Source organism: Pelmatolapia mariae, linkage group LG14 (assembly GCF_036321145.2).
Source record: "Pelmatolapia mariae isolate MD_Pm_ZW linkage group LG14, Pm_UMD_F_2, whole genome shotgun sequence".
Taxonomy (NCBI): Eukaryota; Metazoa; Chordata; class Actinopteri; order Cichliformes; family Cichlidae; genus Pelmatolapia; species Pelmatolapia mariae.
This window is the reverse complement of record NC_086239.1, coordinates 6,337,297-6,350,937: the sequence shown is the minus strand read 5'-3', so window position 1 is coordinate 6,350,937 and position 13,641 is coordinate 6,337,297. Positions and strand designations below refer to the sequence as shown.

The following is a 13,641-nucleotide window of genomic DNA, read 5'->3' as shown; positions in this document are numbered from 1 at the left end:
TAAACTTCAAAATATATACTGTTTAAGACACAAGGTGAGCGGCTACCATCACACTCTCCTTCTCTCTCTGCCCAGGCATATCAGAAGTGGGTGAGGGAACATGGTCCAGAGAGACCCCTGCCTGGCCTCAAATACACCCATGAACAGCTGCTCTTTATTGCCTTTGCACAGGTACACCAAAAGCCTCTCCACAGAATTCACACCAGCGTATTTCATTACATTTACATATTAAATCCTTCCGCTGCCTTCCTCAGCTGGAGCTGCAGATCACAGAGGGCAGGTAGGAGCTAATGCTTCTAACATTAGCTGATGGCAGCATTAACTTTTGGAGGGATCCAAAACAGCAAAGTGTTGACGACAGTACAGTGTCTCAGAGCGCCATACCACCCATGTTCCTCGTAACTGTTATGACTCATCGTTGAAATTCATGGATTAATGTAACAGAGGCAAAATCTAGACACGCTTAATAACGCAACATGCAGTGTTTTAGGACATTTTTCAAAAACTCTTGCCACAGGGAAGTGATTTGAAAGTCGTGTTATGGGTTTAGATTTGTTTGAAATGTCGTGTGTGTGTGTGTGTGTGTGTGTGTGTGTGTGTGTGTGTGTGTGTGTGTGTGTGTGTGTGTGTGTGTGTGTGTGTGTGTGTCTGGAGTGAATAACAAGCATAATTTTTCGCCTGAGGCAATTCAACCACCTCAACCAAAATGAATGTGGTCAAGTTTTTGAATCTGCACAGCAGGCCAACAAACAAGCTTTTTCACTTATCAAAGAACTTGTAGCAAATATCAGGCTGCATATAATGTATTTTTAAGGGTTGCTTTTACTTTTTGGTAAACAAAATGACAAAAATATGTTTGTTTCACTCAAGGTGATGTCCTTAAAATGAGTTGCTTAAAAAATTAGATTCGTTTAATTTCATGTGTGTTTAAATAGGACATATAGACCTCACCTCTATACTATTCAGTATTGTCTGATCAGTTCAAATTTTGGCAGGGATTCATTTTATTACCGGTTCTTTGCCAGATATTGTTAATATTTGACATTACAATATGCTGCCAGATCCCTATAGTAGGTAAAGGATGAATGTAGAACTTCAGTAACCTATTTCATTTAAAGTAAGTATTATAAAATTAACTTGAATTATTGAAGGTTGCTTAGCAGAGTAACGATTCCTCAAGAATCCCACAGGGCCAAATATTTAAAAACGTTTCCATGACTATGTATTCATTGTATACATTTACGTTTGTATGCATTGCAAAAACATGAAAATTTGTTAATTTGGGATTCTAAATTGCGATAGGTCTAGTGATGAGTGTTAATCTTTTGTCTGTTTAGCTGTGTTGTCTAACACAGCGGTCCCCAACCCCCGGGCCTCGGACCGGTACCGGTCTGTGAGTCGTTTGGTACCAGGCCGCGAGAGTTGAGGCTCAGGTGTGAAATGTATGGTTTTCAGGGGTTTTATCGGTTTTCAGCGTTATTTTGTTATCGTTTTTATCGTTAACTCGGTTTTCCTGGGTCTTTTCATGTGTGTTATGAATAAATCTTCTTTTTTTCGGTACCGGTACTAGTTTTATTTTGTTGTATTTATCTGCGACACCTTAAAGGCCGGTCCGTGAAAATATTGTCGGGCATAAACCGGTCCGTGGCGCAAAAAAGGTTGGGGACCGCTGGTCTAACACATGGACTGGCAAGTTGCTCAGGATAGACTAGAGCAGCGGTCCCCAACCCCCGGGCCTCGGACCGATACCGGTCCGTGAGTCGTTTGGTACCGGGCCGTGAGAGTTGAGGCTCAGGTGTGAAATGTATGGTTTTCAGGGTTTTTATCGGTTTTCAGCGTTATTTTGTTATCGTTTTTATCGTTAACTCGGTTTTCCTGGGTCTTTTCACGTGTGTTATGAATAAATCTTCTTTTTTTCGGTACCGGTACTAGTTTTATTTTGTTGTATTTATCCGCGACACCTTAAAGGCCGGTCCGTGAAAATATTGTCGGGCATAAACCGGTCCGTGGCGCAAAAAAGGTTGGGGACCGCTGGACTAGAGGTTAAAGTATTTATGCAGTCGAGCTGGAACTCACTTTAGCCACAATGTATACAGCTGAGACATTTAATTTAGAGTTCATAACTTGACACGGATATGTCTTTCCTTTTTGTGAGCTCTGGGTAATTTTACCTCATCTGGGTATTTTAATAAAACTGTCTAAGATGCAATGCTCCCTCTAATTTTTCATGTGTCTGAGTGAACACACAAACTCCCTGAGCGGTCCCTTGGACCACTGTGAGCAACATTAGACGTGTGCACTGTGGTCACGCCAGCATCGAATCCATCCAAGTTACATGGTTTATTAAAATAATCAAATTTCAGCATTTACATTTATGTTAGACTACTTTTAATTAACTGCTTTAGCCCACTTACAATGAAAATTTAAAAAAAATCTTGTTCATGACCTGTGTAGTATGTTAACACTATTGGAAGTAAAATTAGCTTGAACTCCAAATTTGAAAACACAGCTTTCTTTTTTCTTTTTCTTTTTTTTATAAAGCTCTGACTTGTATTATGAGTATGAGTCTGTGGTCTGGGAGACAGTCCTGTAACTCTCTGTCTGCAAAATACAGTATATAATGACCAATGTTGGGCAATTACTTATATAGTTACTTCTTCAAAAAAGTAACCGAGTTATGCAAACAACAAAGTGTTTTGCAGCTGTTTAACTAAAATTGCAGCCAAGGCGTTTTTTTAAATAAACATTTCAAACAATTTACAGAACAATCAGCTGTTCTGCATCAAATTTGATGCCACACAAATTATTTGTGCCACTCCAAAAAATAATTTCTGTCCACTATGAGATAAAGGAGAACAACAGCCTGATACCTGCAGGCCTGACAACAGGAGATGTATCACTCCTGTAACTCCTGTAACATTCAGTAGTCGCCTCATTGTTCTGACACACACAACAAAACTATTGACTACACTACACACTAACTACACAAGATTTGCACTAAACGTCGCAAATCTCTCACATCTCAAAACACCACCGTCACTCCTAAAACTTCCCCCTTTCCTAAACAACTAAATGCCATGTTGCCATATCATTTTTTGATTGGTCGACATGGTACTTTTTTCTACGAATAGGAAAGGGTGGGTTTTTTTTGGTTTTGTTAACATAACTCTGGTTTTACGTGGCCTATCAACACAATTTAAAAACTGGTATAAAGTCCACACTTTTTCCGTCAATTGTTCCGTCTGTCCTGCTCACATCTCCAATGGTTGTACACGTTGTCATTAACGTGGCTTCACTCCACATCAGCCACGCCGCTTTGTTAGCTAAAACACTGGTGTCGGCACATAAGGACGCTGTCATAGCCTGTCAACGATGTTGATTAGCTGCGTATACGAATGTGAATCGCATCATTGGCTGGACTATGGGATAAGGTGGCATCGTTCTAATCCCATACGGGAGCAGCCAGTCACTTACTGACTAACACTGCAAAACACAATTGTTAAAGTTTTAATTTTAATTTCAATTCAGGTTAGATTCTTTTTTTTGTACGCAACGCAGATTTTGTGTGCGCAGAGACCGTGCCAGCAGTGCGCAATTGCATTGCATTGTAAAGGGAATTATTCTCGTAAAACTGCTAACAGCTCCAGTTAACTACAGGGAGCTCCAGCTGCTTTTTATAAGGGCTCCTGAAAAGATCAGGAAGTAGACTTTCATCTGAAAAGTACCTGCTGTAGCTCTTAAAACAAAAAGCACTGCACTTCCCTCTGAAACGTTTTGTGGTAGAAGTACTTAGTATTTTTAAAATAAAATTGAAATAATAGGTAACTCAAAATAGTATTTAATGCAAGTCACTTCCTCAAATGGGAGAAAGACAATATATTCAGCACAGGCTGTCCCACTTCAACTAAAGTGTAATGTTCTCTTTTCAGAATTGGTGTATGAAGAGAAGATCTCAGTCCATCTACTTGCAACTGCTAACTGACAAACATGCACCAGAGCACTACAGGTACTGTGAAACACACCTGGATGCTGGGGTGGTTGAGGGGTTGATACAGCAGGCAGCGACACACAGCGGCGGGGCCACTGACATACCAGAGGGAGAGGTGGGGAATGTTGGTGTGGGTAATGTGGGTACGATGCAGTGCAGCTCAACTTGCCAGTTTGAACTTACCTCAGAATAGGCACAATGAGGCTGGTTACATTACCTTTCTTAAGCTTTTCTTCATTTTTTTTTTATTCTCTGCATCACTACTAGAGCTTCCTGTGTTTCCTCCTTCTGTAGAGTGATCGGCAGCGTCTCTCAGTTTGATGAGTTTGCCCGTGTTTTCCACTGTCCGAAGAGTTCCCCGATGAATCCCACACACAAATGCTCCGTTTGGTGACCTCTCCATCTGGCATGGGATGACCTTCATGTTTAAAACTCCAACCCAAATACCCACTCCCCTCCTACATCACCAGATCCAAAAGGATGGTACAGCGTTCAGCCCTTTCATGACTATGAAAGACACAGGAAGGAAATGTATATTTTCAACATTATCATCATATATGTTGAGTTCTTATATTGATTGTCCATTAATAACTGTACTAATCGAACAAAGCATGGGTCATGTGACCATTTATTGTGTATGTGCGTGTGTGGGTGTGTGTGTGTGTGAGTGTGTGTGTGAGTGTGTGTGTGTATTATATGATTATGTATGTATACACTGTATCATTTGATTACATATATTTTTCTATGTTTACATTTATTTTCAAATCATCTATTTTTGTATTTAGCTATCTCACACACAAAGATCCCCCAGTTATTAGATTTTTAATCAAGCAACACGTTTTCTCACTTGTTTCTCTCCTTTGTAGCATCAACTAGAAAAATTAATGCTCTGTGAAGATTAAAAATTCACAACTCATGTGATTTCAGTCCAGAATGTAAACTGACCGATTTACAAGAAAGCTGAGATGAGTAGCATCCTCGTGCCTGTCAGATCATCAGTGTTCTCTCTGTTTGGTATTGGATTTGTGTCATACTGCTGCACTCTTGTGGCTGCAGAGAGCAATGGTCAGTGTTCAATCGTCATGACTGTATCGTCTGGCATGCATTGGTCTCTTGTTATTGTGAGCGTTTGTACCGTTTTTTAAATTTGTTGATTTTTTTTTTCTTTTTAAAAAAAAACACACAAAAAGAAGAAAGTAGACTCGTGTTTTTCTCAGGATGTGTAGCAAAGTGAAACGCCAAATGGATCTCTCCATTCAGCCTACATCTCAAAGAACCCAGTATATCAATCAGTCAAACATCAGACAAAAGAAAAAAAGATTGAGTTCCCTCACCAGAATTGAAAGCACATGGAACAACATGAGCTCTTTCTTTTCTCCTGGAGAACTTCTGCTATTGGACACTTCACATTTCCCATGTTTCCTCATGAACTCTGAGCAATTTCACACAACCTGGGACTCATCGTACATTCACAGTAACTGAATGTATGATGAGTACATATAACGCAAGCCAACATTCTGTACATTAAAGTGCAGCAATGATAGATGGAGAATCGTGCATTTGTACAGTGTTACTTTAAAAAAACAACAAAAAAAACTTTTTGTATAAGGAATCTGTTGGTACAAAAAATTGAGACTTTTTGTACAGTAGAGGATTAAATAAGATGTTATGGGTGTATAGCTTGTTTTGAAGAGAGTGCATGTTTCCATACTGATCGACATTCTAACTCTGATCTATAAACATGGAGGACATCGCGCACACACTTCCGACTCTACAGCTGCTAGTTCACACATGGCTGCTGTCTCTCCCTCTCTGTTGGTTGCTGTTTAATGTCTGAATAAACACAAAGGATCAGTGTGAGGCTGTCTGTGTGGGTCTGTGTGTGTGTGTGTGTGTGAGAGAGAAATATTACTCCTCTGTGTGTCAGGCTTTAGCACTGTGAGTGTGTTACCTTGCAGGCTTGTGTCCTCCTAAGATGAGAGCCAGCTCTCTTGGCCTCCCAGCACTGGCTGGTAGAAGTCCACCTCTGCCACTCTGCCTGCTGTTTGATTAGAACCTGCACAGCCTGGCTGGATTTATGGAAGCATGTGCACAGCACAGGATAAACAAGCTGAGCAAACCACAAGGCTGTTTCAACTGAGGAGATTATCAGAGAAACCTGTGTTTCAATCAGTCTGGCACACTCAAATATCCAGTGCTCTTTCCAGAGTTTCTCCTTTAAGATTTCTCTTTACTGCTGCACTGTAAACAAGAAACTGTGTGCAGCATGGGCTCCACTTTTCGTTCATTTAAGATGTGTGCCCATAAAAGGGACCGGTTAAAGGTTTTTCACTCAATATGAGCAATAAGACTTTTATTAAAAGAATTTCTCTTGCTTCCAACCACTGAGGTGAAAACACCACCTATCACTCATACTGTCCAGTTTTTTGTTCAAATCTTTGCAATTTATCCTACTTAGATGTCATTCTGAATTAAATCTATTTTGTTTGTGTGACATCTCCAAATCTAACGATCCAATGTATGAATGCATATATACAAGGCAGTGCTGGCTTCACCTGTGCAAAGCCAAACCACACTAACTTTAAATCTGCCCACTGTCCTCTCTGGACCACTTGTTCACTCTGTGGTAGCTCTGACCACATCTGTGTTCTGTGATTTTCCCACAGATCAAACAGCAAATCCCAAAATTTGTGTGGCAAACTGATCCAACCTTCACTCTGAAGATCATCACTGGTAATAGACACACACAGCAGCTCTCAGTGGAGAGCACATATGTCCAAGCCCAAAGGTGGCACATAGGGTTAAATGCATTCAATATTCTTTCCGGCATTGGCTTGTGCACCCTGAATTTGTACCCCAAGCTGATTGTGAGCAGGGAGTATGAGTTTAAAGTCTCGAGGCTTCCGAGTGAGAACATTTGCTGCAAATGATCAGCACCGTGGTATGTGCTATTGCGCGAAATGAAAAAAACCAAGAGCCAAACCAACAAAATCTTTGCTCGGCACCTGCCCTACTCGCCAGTTTCCGCTCCCTGGGATTTTTTCCTCTTCCCCCAAATGAAATTCAGACACAGCGGAGAACAGGAGTGCTGGAAGCAGCGCAGCACTCCTGACTTGATCTGCCACACTGCATCCAGATGCTGCAGTCGAGCTCCTTGTTGACAGTCTGGCTCTGGGGCACAAATTTATGATGCACAACCTCATTGTTAAATTTGTTGTTTTTTTAACTGTAGAGTGTCCTTATGCTGATACTTGTGACCGGGTGCTCCACCTGTGGGCTTGGAACTGTGGACACTTCCACTGACAACTGCTGTTCGGTCTTTGAGTTCACCAGGCGATGATCCTCAGCATAAAAATTGAGTCATTTTAATGCAGAAGTCGAGGTTTCCTCTGTGTACAAGTTTGAGGTCAGTGGTGAGATCATAGAGAGGGAGCCGTTCAAATGTCGCAGGAACACTGGAAGTGGAGCAGCACAACACACAAGCTAGACTTAAATCAGATACTGTTTTTGATTTCTGTGGGCAGAGAAGCAGAACCTTTTGACTGGACTTTGTATAAGAGGATAAAACAAAAGGATGCCTCAATGTTTAGACTCAAAACCATTTAGATATTTCTAGACACATGGATGGGAAGGACATTTTTCATTTGAAGGGACATTTTTGTCCATTTTAAACAAATCAAGAGACTGTGTTTTTCATGTTGATTGTGACTCTGAAGATTTAAAGAGAACATCACCAAAGACTGAAAATATCCCCCACACATACATCAAAAGGCCCAAACCTTTAGCCAGCAGTGCTTTAAGAGATCAGTGTGGTTCTCTGAAAGACTTTGGGGATTTAATAATGAAAAAGAAGATAAAGACACACTTAGAGGCTTATTCCCACACATCAAATCAGGAGTTCCACGTGACTATTTTGCAAAGCACAAGTTGCAGAAGGTTTTGCTGACAAGCCTCAAGGTTTCAGTGGCTTCAAAGAGCAGCATCATTTATTTAAAGGAATAGCTGAAGCTTCACCTTGAACCAAAAGGCAGCTGAGACAACAAACCTTTTAATGTCAATAAAAAGAAAATGAAAAAACAGGCTCAACTGTACACATTTCACATGGAGTTTGCTGTGACCCACCTCCTCATGCAGATTCCCAATCCCATATCCTCCTATAAAGATCTCAGTCCAGAAGTAATACTACTGGATACTAATATCTAGCGTGGCTAGAACAAACATCAATGCTGCAATCTCAATTTAAAAGAAACACCATCAAAAGCTGTTTTGTTCTACTCTATCATAACTCGAGATTGTAACTGTTAGTATTCAGTCCAGTGTCTCCTTCAGAGTTTCAGTTAGACCAGGTTGGAGACATTTCTTTTATTAGAAAACAAATTATATCATTTTAGATGATATAATTCATTGTATTTCATAAGTTGCTTAAAGGCAACTTAATAAAAGGTAATGAAAAAGGGGAGATGCTAACTAAAAATGGCCCTAGCCTGATTCTTTATTCTGTTCAATTCTGTTTTATTTATATGAAGCAACAGTCGCCTCAAGGTGCTTTATATCATAAGGCAACGATCCTATAATAATATAGATAAACCCCAACTATCAGATAACTCCCTATGAGAAGGATTTTAAATTTGTTTTTGTTTTTAACAGGAAGCCAATGAAGAGAAGCCAGTATAAGAGAAATCTGCTCTCTCTTTCTAGTCCCTGTCACTACTGTACTGTAGTGAATGAACTGAAGGCTTTCCAGTGACTTTGTAGGACACCCTGATAATAACAAATAACAGTAATCCTGCCATGAAGTAATAAATGCATGGACTTGTTTTTTAGGTTAGGTGTATCACCTCAGCTTCCTGTAAATCGCTGCTATTGTTGCTGACTCCTCTGCCCTCTGATACGAGCCCTCTGTCGGGTAACCTGCTGTTTGAGTCTGTGCAGCTCATGGTGTCTCTGGGACAGAACGCCTGACTTTTCTGATAATGCCTTAACTGTTATTTTTAGCTAGAAAGGGGAAACAAGGTTTAAAAAAAGAAGAAAAGCCTGAGGTATAAGAAGAAGGCTCTGTGTTTACTTCTGTTACTTGATTGTTTACTTCTACTACATTGATGACCCATTAGCTACTTTATTTTGAGTGAAGCAGCACTGCAGTCAACAAAACAAAAACGTGATGAGAATTCTGTCAGCCTCCACAGTTTAGTGCATCGCATCAAAGCAAAGCGCAGAGTCAGAGGTGAGCGTTTTTAATAAGGATTATGAGCACCCACATATATTTTCATATTCACCTGAATTTATCAGCAGTTTTTCTGTTCTTTTGGTTTTGTTTTTTCATTTTTTTGGAAGACTGAGATGGTGTTTAATCAGAGGTATGAACAGAGTGCTCATCAGGAGTACCTTGGATCACATGGGGGCCACACATCAGTCTGATTCACCTGCACACACACTTATAACAGTTCTAGAAGTCATATAGTAAAATAGTCAATCATAGAAAAAGGGAGGAGAGAGGAGAATAAAATATGCAAATGTTCTGCTTGTTTCATACTGTTCTAGCACATGTTCATGAAGCATAAGTAGCAGAGAATGTTTATGTGTGAAGCGGTTTCACAGGAGATTTCTCTGGATGTTTGAGTATAAACACCCTGCAGCTATTGTTGTGGGTGTCTGGCCTCTTACATCTGTATGTGCTGGATATGAATGATGTATTGCTGGTGCACTCATAGAAGCAGTACACAACTGAGTGTACAGATAGGCTAACTAGTAAGTCCCAAACTGTTGGATTTTTAATCTAGATAACTTTGAGGTGGCATAGTAGTCGCTGTCCCTGTGTTTTACTATTTAAATCTACTATTGATCTTCTGTTAATAATAGGCATAATATGACTTTTTTCTGTAGTTTTACATACAGTTATGGTTACAGACTGCCCACGCAGTCGTATTTAAAGTATAAATCATTTGCTAAAAAACAAACAAACCCATAGTTATGGCAGTATTATCAGTGAACATGATTCTTCTGGCCATGACAAATTCAGCAGTCAGTTGTTTTGTGAGAGTGAGAGTGAGTCCAAATTCCCTCCCTGTATTACTGCTTCAGCCCATCCCTCCTCAGAGACTTCATAAGCTGTGATCAGTAGCAGTGGAGTACTTTGTACCTGCATATAAATTATAACTGAAAGCACAGTGATTATTTTTGCCAAACAAAATGAAAGGTTTACACTTTACCTCTTTTAAATGCAGCTTCTTCATTACAATTAAAAGTCTCCCTTACAGTGTCGCTTTGCAGACAGATGATGAATCTTTGTCCAAGCTTTACATAACTCACTGTCTCTGCACCATGTAATGACAGCACCCCAGAGTCACCTGGGCTCACATCAGGCTCAGTGTGATGGGAGCCCAGGTGACTCTGGTCCTGAGACTGCTCCAGTTTCCTGTTGCTGATCAACACAGCCTGCTCCAGACTGTGGGCCAGACTACAAATGTCATCAATGACTGTAACCAAGGCCATTTGTAAGCATTCCAGTTGGAGGATTTACATGCACACGGTATATACACAGCTTTCACTAGACAAATATTTTGTAAACTTAACTGAATTTACCCACTAGAGGGACCCATGGCAAAAAGGACTTGCTACCCTTCCTCTCTCCAGCATCCTGATCATTTTCAGTTCCTATAAGATACACGGGAACCTACATGTTATGGGACTGTTTTGTGTGTGTTTGTTGCGTTTTGTTTTGGGGGGGGTTGCCCAAAGCCCAGTACTCCTAACCTACAAAATAATATGCTCCCGACAACTTCATTAATCTGAAGCTTAGTTAGGAGTGTAAGAGGAATGGGTTTTAAGGAACATAAATAATTCACTTTTGATGCTGAGACTCAGCTGCAGCCAGTAGATAGTGGCCAATAACTGGACTGTTTGAAAGGTGTAGACCAAAGATAAAAATATAGAAATGATGCTAAATGGATTGTTTTTTTCTCTGTGCCACACTAGTTTGTTGCATCTGTTTGCCTTTCCAAAGAAAAGAAAGGCAAAGGAATGAATGAGTGCAAAGGCGAAGACATGACATTACAGCTCTGGTGCGCAGGAGATCCTGGTGTTTCCTGACGTCCCTCTGAACCTGCACCCTGGCACAGAGGAAAGCAACACATAATATCCCAGAAAGTTAATTCTGTTCACCACACTGTTTTTCATCTTATGTGCTGGTTGTTCATACTCATTTACCAGCTTGGGCAGTTTTTGCCAAAGTGAGTTAAAGTGTTTCACTCCAGGTAAGGATGAGCATGGTCATCTGGTTTTCAGAGGGAGAAAACTCAACGTCCAGATCAACACCCTGAAACAACTTTCTGTGATTTCATCACCTGGATGATTGAGCCTCCATCAAGATAACACAAAATATTACCTATTAACTTTAACTGTAACTTAAACAAGCAGATTCTTATGTAAAAAAAAAATGTCTGTGTGTAAAAATGAATAAATAAATAAATAAAACAAGGTTTAAATTGAAGTCAGTATAAGCCATAATACACAGCTCAAAAAGTTAAAGGAACACTTTGAAAACACATCAGATCTCAGTGAGAAAAAAAAATGCTGTCAACTCAAAAATATGCTTGTATGCATGCCTGACAACTGATGGTGCTCTGGGGGAATCTCCTCCCACATCTGGACCATTGAGCTCCTGGACAGTCCGAGGTGCAACCTGGCATTATCATATGGATGAGGCATAATGTACCAGAGGTGTTGGACTGCCTGCACATTCTCATTGCATGGTCACAGGTATGGTGGTGCATTAGGAAGAACCCAGGACTCACTGCACCAGCGTAGGGTCTGACACTGGGTCCAAGGATTTCATCCTGATACCTAATGGCACTCAGGATGCTGTTGCCTGCCCTGTAGAATTTTGTGCATCGCTCCATGGATATGCTCCCCTGACCATCACTGACCCACAACCAAAGTGGTCATACTTTGGTGATGTTACAGGCAACAGGGGCCTTTCTCTGTGGAGTTTGCTATTCTCCCTGTGTCTTTGTGGGTTCTCTCTAAGTACTCGGGCTTTCTCCCACAGTCCAAAGACATGAAGTTAGTGGGGTTAGGTTAACTGGTAACTCTAAATTGTCCGTAGATGTGAATGTGAATGGTTGTCTGTCTCTCCGTGTTAGCCTTGAGACAGACTGGTCAGCTGTCCTGCCATTCACCCTGTGGTGGTATTCCACCCACCTTCTACTGGATAAGTAGAAGAAAATGGATTAGACATTATCTTTTGGAGTGATTCTTGAAAATAACATGTCAGCCAGTAATATAGGTGTTTTTATTAGAGCTACCACATAGAAGAAAAATCAACCAAGATATCTGGCATTATTTTATGAATGAAAATATGCTTCAAAAATCTAAAAAAAAAAAAAAAAAAAAAAAAAAAAGATGCTAATAAAGAATGTAATAACTCTTCCAACTCCTTTTTAATCTTTAGATTTTTTTTCCCACATCAGTCATCTGTTTTCATTTAAAAAAAAAAAAAAAACACTTAAACTTTATAAAGCTGACATTTTGGAATATTCACCTGCAACAAAGGCTGATAAACCAGAAATAATCAAAGCTTCACAGTTAAACACAATCTCTACGTATTTTTATCAGTGCTAACTTTTACAAGTTGATATTAGTACTTCATAATATCCACTGATTCTTTCTTTTGCCTCCTGAGTCTTTAAGACTGCAGTTAATGCATGTTCAAGACCTATGCACAGGTTGTCTGCCTGCAGGTCAAAGCCCTTTCAAACACTGCACAGTCTGCAGCCCTAATTATAAAACTAAGGCAGAAAACCAAAAGGGACAATCACAAAATGTGTTTGTTATTTTGAAGTTTTTCAGTTTCTCCCAGAAGTACACAACAATAATCTGCTGTGACATAACTGCCTGAATGAACACAATATGACTCTAGATAAGCAGCAAAAAATTGATTTCTGCATTAACCCAGTGATTCCCAAAGCTGCTGAGCTGTAAGGCACGATCAGGTGGAGTGCACAATTTTGTAACTATGATACATTATTACTGCAATATACAGCTACAAGAAAGTGTATGGAATGAATTCTTCTATTATTTCCTTCCCATGCACTCTTCCTCGTGCAAATGCAAATTCTAAAAGAAATAAATCCTAAAGAAATGCTTCAGTCAAACAGAAATTCATCTCTTTGAGCATTTGTTGAGTGCTATGAGTGTGTGACACATACCAGGGCCGATCCAATTGTCAGTCAATGAGGAGGTTAATAAGGATTAAAAGAGACATGTTTCTTGTTTGGAGCAAATCACAGCTGAACAGCAACAAAGAAAAGATTACATTTTACTGATTTATATCAACAGCCAGGTTTCAGTAATCACTCCATTTTCAAAATAATTGAATTGTTCAGGTTTTAAAGGGTTAAAAGTAGAGCTTATTTGACTTTAAAGAATAAAAACAAATAACTACAACAGCTCAACAAAGAGAACAGATTAAATGAAAAATGTTTGAACACCGACCAAGCTGAAAACTGAGTTGTCCAGACTTGATGAGTATCATTTATTAAAATAAGAAGCCAACACTGATCTCCACTGAGGGTTTGTGTTTGTGTTCCCTTTCCTCACAGACCTGCTGGTTCTTGTCAATCGCGTCCTCCATTGTCTGATCCTCCTGCTGCATA

At 39.9% G+C, this 13,641-nt stretch overlaps 1 protein-coding gene across 3 annotated transcripts in view; it reads left to right on the top strand.

Moving 5' to 3' along the window:
- LOC134641077 (endothelin-converting enzyme-like 1) overlaps positions 1–5,848 on the top strand; it is a 53,384-nt gene extending 47,536 nt beyond the window's left edge. For all 3 annotated transcript variants that reach the window (XM_063493279.1, XM_063493278.1, XM_063493277.1), the window contains 3 exons: positions 76–171; positions 3,930–4,006; positions 4,283–5,848. In XM_063493279.1, the coding sequence (XP_063349349.1) occupies positions 76–171; positions 3,930–4,006; positions 4,283–4,382 (273 nt within the window). In that variant the 3' untranslated portion in view covers positions 4,383–5,848. The remainder of the gene's footprint in view (positions 1–75; positions 172–3,929; positions 4,007–4,282) is intronic.
- Positions 5,849–13,641: the final 7,793 nt, after the last annotated feature.